This window comes from Cannabis sativa, chromosome X (assembly GCF_029168945.1).
Source record: "Cannabis sativa cultivar Pink pepper isolate KNU-18-1 chromosome X, ASM2916894v1, whole genome shotgun sequence".
Taxonomy (NCBI): Eukaryota; Viridiplantae; Streptophyta; class Magnoliopsida; order Rosales; family Cannabaceae; genus Cannabis; species Cannabis sativa.
In genome coordinates, this window is record NC_083610.1 from 53,225,347 (window position 1) to 53,234,419 (window position 9,073).

A 9,073-nucleotide genomic window follows, 5' to 3' on the forward strand; every position below is an offset into this window, starting at 1 on the left:
TATTTTTAAAATTAATTGGGCATAGGAATATGTTAATTAATTAGAGAATCAAACCATAAACACTTTGGAAAAAGGATTATGACATTTTAAATTTCTAGTTGACATTATCAATTTACAACAATACTCATTAGCACCATTATATCAACTTTGCATTTTTAGGCCAATTTAATAATTCTAGCTTGTTTTCTTCATAGTTTGTGTTTGTTAATTTTTTACATATTCTCATCACTTTATGTTACTTTTGTTGAAACCAATTTGTGAGTAATTAGTTTTATAAATTAATTTTCAATTTTCAATCCCTGTGGAGACGATACTCGATTTATCACTTTATTACTTGTTACGATTGCGTACACTTGCGTATACAATTTTTCACAGCAAAAGCTATTATTCATGAATTGATAATTGAGAAGTATATTTGGATTTGATTGTATGCGCTGAAGAGCAATATCTTTTAAGAAATTTTGCTTTTATACTTCTTAATTTTTTTATCTAATTAACTTCATATGTATCTTGTATGAGATATTGAACATTATAATTTCTTTTTAATTTGTTTATATTTTTTAGTACATTGAGAAACAACTATTATTATATTTTTAATTTCTACATCAAGTATTGCAATTGTTATATTCTTTTTTTTTTGAATAATAGTTGTTAGTAATTTTTTTTTTAAAAAATTGTTAGCAACCATTTAGTAACGATATAAAAATATAAAAACAATTGTATGTTTAATTTAAGGAATCAACAAAATTTAACCACTGAAATTCATTGTACAAACAATGTGAAAGTAATATGCTCAAAAAAATAACGAAGTTAAATAACGTGTTTATAATTATAAAACAACAAACAATGATATTACTAAATATAAGTAATTTTTCTTCATATTTACAATCTCTTCCTATCCATTCCCACACTTGATTTAAAATTAACATAATGTGTGTTCTCTTATTATTTTCTATTTTTTAATGTAAGAGATAAGATAAATTTTTGTTTTAACATGTAAAACTATATTCTTTTACTTGTTGAACAACTATAGTGTAATGTATAACAATTAATTCGTAATAAACTTTAGAACAACATGAAAACAACTTGAGTTTATATAATATTTTCACGTTGAAATAAGATATTACAAAAAGAATACAAAATAAGCTTCACAATAATATGAAAATAATTTAATTATCCTTTTGTAGATATTGTGTAGTTTTTGTTATTTTCCACCAAAGGAATATCGATTGATGAACAAATAATTAAAGCAAACACACAAAATAACTCAAAATCAACTACTGATGTTGTTATTGCATCAATATATATAAATTTTCTTCATATTTGCAATATCTTCCTATAACATGCATCGTTATATTTGTGTTGTTATTGTGTCGCGTGTCATTTTATTTTTATTTTTAGGAAGATGAAAAAACAACGTAAAGGAAACTTAAAAACAACGTGAAAGCAACATATTTATGTATTGAAATTTTAACACACTCATTGTTCTTATTAAATTTTTTCAAAAATTCAATGCATTGGTTTTCTTTCAGATTTTCAAAAATCTTAAATAAAAATACTGAAAATATATGTAAATCAACCAACAACAACAAATAATTTACAAACTAATTGAAGAAAACACACTAAACAACATCAAATTTATTTTTTTTATTCCAAAAAAAAAGAATCAGATTTTTTTTGAAAAAAAATACACGTGTGGGTATGAAAATTCAAGGAGATCTCTCCATCGTTGATATTCGTTGATTCCACTAGATCTTCCCCTAGATTGTTGAACCTTTCTTGTCGGTGAAGATCTCCCCATGGTGTTCCTGCTGCCATGGCAGAATATCAAAACATAACTTGCCAGCGTTAATGGAGATTAGCCCAAAGTTCTTAGCGGGCGTTCATGAAGATCGCAAAAAGCTTCTACATTGCTAGTGGTTGTTGATTCCAGATCTCTATCACTTGATTGTTAGGTAAAGTGTTGCCGAAAATGGAGAGCAACTCATTTGTTTTTCCTTGTCAAGAAGGAGAAGTTTTTTGGGAAAGAAATCTCCTGTACCGTATTTTTGTAAAAAAAAACTTTAATTTTTCTAATTTTATTTATTTTCTCATATGATATGGTAATAAAAAAAAGGAATAATTACATAAGACACCATTTTTTATAAAATAATTACATTTTTACGTTCAAAGAATTTTTTTTTTTTACATTTTTACGGTTTTCCAAAAAATAACACGAAAACAACATAAAAGTAACGCGAAAATAACATCGAAATAACAACAAAAAATAACATACATATAACAAAAAATCAACAACAAATTAACAAGATTACAACATAAAAAGACCGTATTTTCTGTAAATAAAATAAAAAAAATTGTAAAAATATTAAAAATTCCGTAAAACCGTATTTTTTTGTTATTTTTATGTTTTTGTGAAATAATCCCTAAAAAAAAGTAAACTTTGACCCTAATAACTAATAAGGGTATATAAGAAGAAAGCCCAAAAACTAACCCATTAAATAAGGTTAGTTAGCACCTCAATGAATCCATTTTGTTCATTAATTGTTTGGCTCCACAGGCCATAAAAATTAAATAAAAAAAATTCAAAATCTGCATACTCTTATAAAGCAGCGGCAAGCAGAAAAAAAAAATCTTCTCCAGACCAGCAAAACATTATAGAGAATATAACCATAAAATATTGCTGCAAACTTGAGATAAATAATATTTCAGGCCATGCATTTCAATAATTCTTTTCTGAATTCTGAGAGTCTAGCTCTAGCTAAATTATTAACCAACTATAACACTACCTCACTTTTATCAAAATTCAGTTCCACTCCTTTAAAAGGAGGGATTAATAAGAATCCTACAGCACCAAGCGACCGAGTTACATAATCACAGGTTCTAGAGTCATGAACAGGTCAAACTACTAGAACTACTTCTTTGTAGCTCACAAGCTTTGCTTTTCTGCTGATGGATGCCATTTTCAGGTGGAAGCATTTGGTAAGTTGCTCACTTGTTCTTCGATGGCTGCCATAAACAGATTTGAGGCTTGGATCAGTTTACTTGCTGCTGATGACTTCCATACATAGGATAAGCTCCATATGCTGCAGGGTACATGGTTGGATCATGAGGTGGTAGTGCATATCCATAGTTATCGTAAACGTGTCCTCCATAGTATGCCCCGCTCCATTGGTTGCCAAAATCCCCTCTGAACTGTAAACTCAAAATCACAATTATAAAATATAAATAAGTCTCAGATACTATTAATAAACAAGATTGTGCAGTTGTGCACTAGGCCATATGGACAAGAATGGAAATTATCCTCCTTTAAAAGCTTCATGCTAGTCCCATGGGAAATATAGTGATTATAATCTTATTAGTAAAGCAGTCGTAGCTGTTTTACCACCAGTAACGTTTACATAACAATGTTTCAAGAAGTCTGAATCACAGTCATGTCCAGTTGTTAAGAGGCTCAATTCAACAAAGTTGTTTTTGGTTGCATAGGAACATAAGTTGGTTGTTTATGTTGTTCTTGTTAAGTGTGTGTGGGTGTGTGTGATTATGGTGAAAGAAGAAAGAAGAAAGGAGAGAGGGAGGAGTGCCTGCTTATTGGCTGGATTGCGGCCCCATGAGAGACGAACCGTTTGCTTCCCAATTACTGTTCCATTCAACTTCTGCAGTGCATCCTCTGCATTATTTCTGTCACGAGGTTCAGAACAAGAAGCAATCAGCAATTTATACACAGCTTTGAATGCCATAGCAGATCATTGAATGAAAAATTTACCTGTTGGCAAATTGTACAAATCCACATCCTTTTCCAGCTGGGATTTTAACTGAGGCTATTTCTCCATACTGAGAGAATGGTTGCCTGAGATCTTCATCAGTAACATTAGGGTCAAGCCCTCCAACAAATATCTGCAAAGTGCATGCATGACTCTTTCAGAGAAGAAAAGGTCACAATAGATAGATAAACAGGGCCAATAGAAGATGAAAAACTCACTGTTGTGTTTGAAGAATCTCCTTCAGATTGGAAGCCTTGGGTTGATGCACCATTAGGTGCATACCCTCCTAATAATCAAAACAACATAGAAAGGACATTCAAACAATGGTTAATAAGGAATAGAGTTAGAGTATTAAATAAAAATGATCACAATTGTTATTTTCTATTTTATTTAATTACGTAAACATTTGAGCAAGCATTTCAAATAATGGACGAAGCAATAGTATCAAACCAATTAACAATGAGCGAGATAATTCGTAGAGCATACAAATGTTTTAGCCAATATATAAGAAAACACATACAACATGTTCTAATTATAAATTTCATATACACCCTATGTGAACATTGGAATTGGATTAGAGAATAACAAACTATATTATGGACAAAGAAGTAGGCAGTAAAATAATCTGCAAGGACATGTGATAAGTAACTGAGACCAGTACATTAATGGCGAGACAAAACTTATAGTCACACAGACAAACATATATAATTATGTAAATATGTTAGTTTGTCTCCTATACCCGCGAGCTGCAAATATAATTAGTTCTGAGCTTATATATGTTAGCTAGACAATATGAGATTAAGAAAGTTGAAATTAATCTATAGTACCATGTTGATTATATCCAGAGGACTTCCTTGGAGTTGCAGCACCAATTCTCATAGGTCTGCTGGAACAATAAACACCATTCATTTCGGTCATTGCCTGAGTCCTTTCACTATCATCTCCAAACCTTACGAATCCATAACCCTTTGAACGGCCAGTATTGGCATCAAAGACAACTTTTGCAGCTTTAACAGATGGATATTTACTGGCAAAAGTTTCGTGCAATAGTCTATCTGTAACATCTGCAGCTAAATCTCCTACAAAAATTGAAAGATCAGAGGCATTATTATCTGAACGCTTTTCGCCGGTGCTAAATGTTGCCCAGTTGAGGCGAAAAGGCAGATCTGTATTTGGCATCAAAATGCCAGTATAGTTCTGCAGAACTTTCTCTGCTGTTGCGTGTGAAAAAAACTCCACAAAGCCATAGCCCTCAGACAAACCAGTCTGCTTATTGCGTATAATTTTAATGGAAGAAATCTGCATCAAACACAACTCTATTTGTTAAATAATAAGGCAGACAGAAAGAAAATAATGTGCTTTTCTGTATGGAATCAGGTTAATATATTTCCAACTGCTTAATATACGGTTGGAAGAACAAGATTAATTTGTACATGCTTCAATATAAATTTCATTGTAAGTAAGTAGAAATGATTGTAAAACGAAAACGTTTTACTTTTTTAAGTAGCAGACCCAAAAGAGAAATAATCTTGATGACATCAAGTACTTAAATCTGACAAAACAGAAATAAATAAAAGACTAGACAGAAATAGAAAAAATCAAGTTATCTTGCCAGTTGCCATTCTTCCTAGTGTATTTTGCTAATTTGATCAAACACAAAGTTGATTTGTTCCATTATATATACAATAGAATATCTGTATATATATATATATATATATTAACTCCAGCTTAAGTATTAATTACTTTTGTTTTAATGCTAAATCATATCTAGAAGAGGAAAGGAAACTCTAACCAAACATTTATGTTAAACGTGCATTTATGGTAAATAAACAATGTCTGTTACATTCCCTCATCACATTTCACCCTAAATCAAACTCTAAACTCACACGTTTCAATTGATAGCTAGCTATGGCGCTAGCTCCCTGACATTTTGAAATTATGAACAAATCATTATTTTTATATGGTAAACTAAAATATTGAATTTTTTTTTTCAGCAAATATATATATATATATATATATATATATATTACAATTGTTCGTATAAGGAAAAATAAAAATATGCGACAAACAAATAAGCAGTCGAAAGGCGGATTTTACTTCTGTAAATATACACCTAACAATAATCACTAGCACACATCCTTAATATAATAACTATTTCAAAGAAAACACTAAAAAAAAAAGTAAAAATTATATTACCTCCCCAGTTGAGGCAAAGCAGTTATGGAGGTAATTTTCATCCATCCAATGGTGCAAATCTCCGACCCAAATAGTCTTATTCTCACTGCCGCCAGATCCCGGCAGCTGTTGGTGTGGGTGGTGCTGCTGATACTGGTGGTACGCCATGTAGTGCTGCGGCGACGGCGAGTAATGCTGAGGTGGCATCATCTGGTGCTGCATTACCATAGCCGCCGCTGGGTACTGCATCGCCATCCATTGCGGGTGCTGCTGAGGATGTGGTTGTTGTTGTTGCTGCTGCTGCTGCGGCCGTTGATTCTGCTCCTGTTGCTGTTGTGGTTGCGACGAATCAGAACTGTTCGATTGCATATTTTCTGCTTTTTATTATATCTTACTTCCTTCCTATATCAGTACAAAAAGCAGATTCAAACTAATATTAGCCTGCACCCACCCAATTAATGATCTTGAACAGTTTCTTTTCTTATTCTCCTTTGTTGAGAGAGAGAGAAAGATAAGAGAGGGAGAGAGAGAGTGAGGGTGAAGGGTTTAAGGAGATGGGGGCGGAGGCTGGAGAAACTAGAGGAAGAAGAAAACTCTCTAAAAGGAGGAACACGGTTAGGGTCTTGTAAAACTTATAAATAGTGAGGAAAATTGGCCTTTGTTTATTTTGTTTTTATTTAAGATGACAGATTCATGGGTTGGCTTCGTAAAACGCGGTTATTGTTTCAGCCATCGGATATAAAACATAAAATTTAATCTGAGCCGTTGATACAAAGGCAATGAGTCGGGGTTACTTACTTAAAAGAGTTGCAAGCTTAGCTCTGGGGTTTATCGCTATCTTTTTCTGGATCCGCCGCCAACATTGCCACATGCCTTAGAGGGCTTCCTCCTTATTGTTATGTTTGGCTTCGCCCTTCATTTCAAATGATATTTTTTTTAAAAAAAAAAACAAATACAATTTTGTCTAATTTTATTTTAATTTTTTTATTGATTTTTTTGACGTCATCGAATGATCTCCTGTCCAATCGAGAGAGCGAGTTAATTCTTTTTCTTTTTTATTATTTTTACTGCGGTGAATTTGGTGATTCCTAGGACTGGGAGTACCTAAATCAGTAAAGACGTGTGAATGAGTGGATTATGAGAAATAGTGATAAGAATGAGTTGCTTGCAGCCTTGCAGGTTGTACTTATCTATATGTTCATCACCGTCATTTCATTTTGAGGGTATTTTTTTTGGTCACAACAATTTTATAGTGGATTGAAAAACTTATTATTTATCGTAATGCAATGAATAATTATATGTTTTATGTATAATTAATAGAAACTAGTAAATAATTTGCTGTGGATATTTAAAAAAATTTAAATATAAATAAAATAAAGATATTTTTACACTAAAAATACAAAATACACACTTTATTACATATATATCTTCACACGGTTAAACCAACATTTATACTCATTAACTTTATTTTATTACACTTTTACCACTTGCACACACAATCCATGCAGCCACACACGTCATTGATTGATGGCTTATATCAATCACACCTTACATCATTCCCTTATCTTTCTTTCTCTCTTTTTTTTTTTTTTATTATTATTTTCAATTTTTTTTTCAGTTTTTTTTTTTTTTTTTAAAAATAAAACCTCCATAGCTGAACTCTTCTCCTTTCCCTGTGCAAAAGAAAAGTTCTAAAATAGGGTTGAAATCTGTAGCTAATAGGAATAAGACGATGACTCCGATTTTGTTCCTCAATTGTCGAAACGTGAGCGAGCTCCTCCTAAAAAAAATCAAAGGTTGCTGCCCAGGAAAAAATTCATCAAGATGATGCTCAAAAAATGATTAAGATAGAACTGGTCTTCGATCTCAGGTTTGTTTTCGGTTTCTTTTTTCGTTTCCCCCCTTTTTGAAATTTTTTTCGTATTTGACATTAGTGTGTTTTGTGTTTATCGATTTTACTATTTTAAGTTTTTCATTTTAACATTTCTTTTAGTTTTGTTTGGTTTTTTAGGGCTTCTATTTTTTTAATTTAATTTATTTGTTCTTTTTATGAGTTTTTCATTTTCGTTTGTTTAGTCTTAATTTCTGTTTTATTTTGTTGTTGTTTTTTTTTTTTTTTTTTCTGTTTTTGTTTTTCGAGATGTTTTATTGTTTTTCATTTTAGTTTCTATTTGATTATTTCTCATTTTGTAATAGTTTTTTCATAGTTTTTTAATAGTGTAAACACTTTCTGTATGTATTTTTTTTAATATATTTTTTTGTCTAGTTGTTTCCTGTCTATTTTTATATCATCAATGGGTAACAATGAGATTTATCATGGATGTTGATGTTCAAAGAGTTTTTCCTGTATTTTAGTTTGTATACAGTTGTTTTGTAGTTTTATTATAGTTTTGCTACTTGCATATGTTATTTCATTATAAAACTAATATGCAATTATTTGCACAAAACTTACCATGTATAACTGATATTTCTTGTTCTCCTTCAAATTAAATTTCTGCATAACATATTAACTATAATGAAACGATAATGCAACTATAAGGCAACCAAAACAAAAAATAAACAGACTTATACGTAACTGATTGTACCTTAATTCGAATTTGCTCTTCTTGTTGTGTTTTTAAAAAAATATATTTATATTGGAAACCAGTAATCAATCAAAATGCAACTGTATCTAACGTAGATGTATTATTCATGAGGTTTTTTTTTTTTTTTAAAAATTTTTCACATCATACATTGTTTTGGATTTGGTGGGAGCTCCAGATCTGTTTGTTACAGATCTACATTTCATGAATCTGGATTTCAATATTAGGGGAGTTGTTTTGATCGAATAAAACAGAAAACAAATGTGTAATTTCAGTTTCTTCACAATTTTTTTAATTTTTTTTCGTCATTTTCTGTTTAGATCATTGCAGGTCTTCTTTTCCAGTTGATTTCGCCAGAATTAATGGTTGTATTTTCTTTGTTTTGGTTTCATTTTGGTTGTTTTGCGGTTTTGAAACGATCGAGGTATATTCATCTTCATCGTTCGCTCTGTACAGCTGAAGGCTTAGTGCATGTGGTATTTTTGTAAATATTTGTATGTAGACTGTATAAATGTTTAATGGGCCGGCCCATATTATTTTTGTAATTTTTTTTTT

The 9,073-nt window shown here is 30.9% G+C and overlaps 1 protein-coding gene across 1 annotated transcript; it reads right to left on the reverse strand.

Annotated features, from left to right (window-relative positions):
- Positions 1–2,677: 2,677 nt before the first annotated feature.
- Positions 2,678–6,850, reverse strand: LOC115695131 (polyadenylate-binding protein RBP47). Its single transcript, XM_061107060.1, has 6 exons — positions 5,958–6,850; positions 4,589–5,060; positions 3,980–4,047; positions 3,764–3,894; positions 3,582–3,678; positions 2,678–3,192 (listed from the first exon to the last, which is right to left on the reverse strand). Exons 1-6 carry the CDS (start codon positions 6,303–6,305, stop codon positions 3,034–3,036), a joined length of 1,275 nt encoding a protein of 424 aa, XP_060963043.1. The 5' UTR covers positions 6,306–6,850; the 3' UTR covers positions 2,678–3,033.
- Positions 6,851–9,073: the final 2,223 nt, after the last annotated feature.

Coding starts and splice junctions, on each gene's coding strand:
- LOC115695131 (XM_061107060.1), bottom strand. CDS start 6,305: ATGCAATCGAACAGTTCTGATTCGTCGCAACCACAACAGCAACAGGAG. Junction 3,679..3,763: donor TTTGTACAATTTGCCAACAG/GTAAATTTTTCA, acceptor ACCTCGTGACAG/AAATAATGCAGAGGATGCAC. Junction 3,193..3,581: donor GCAATCCAGCCAATAAGCAG/GCACTCCTCCCT, acceptor TTGAGTTTACAG/TTCAGAGGGGATTTTGGCAA.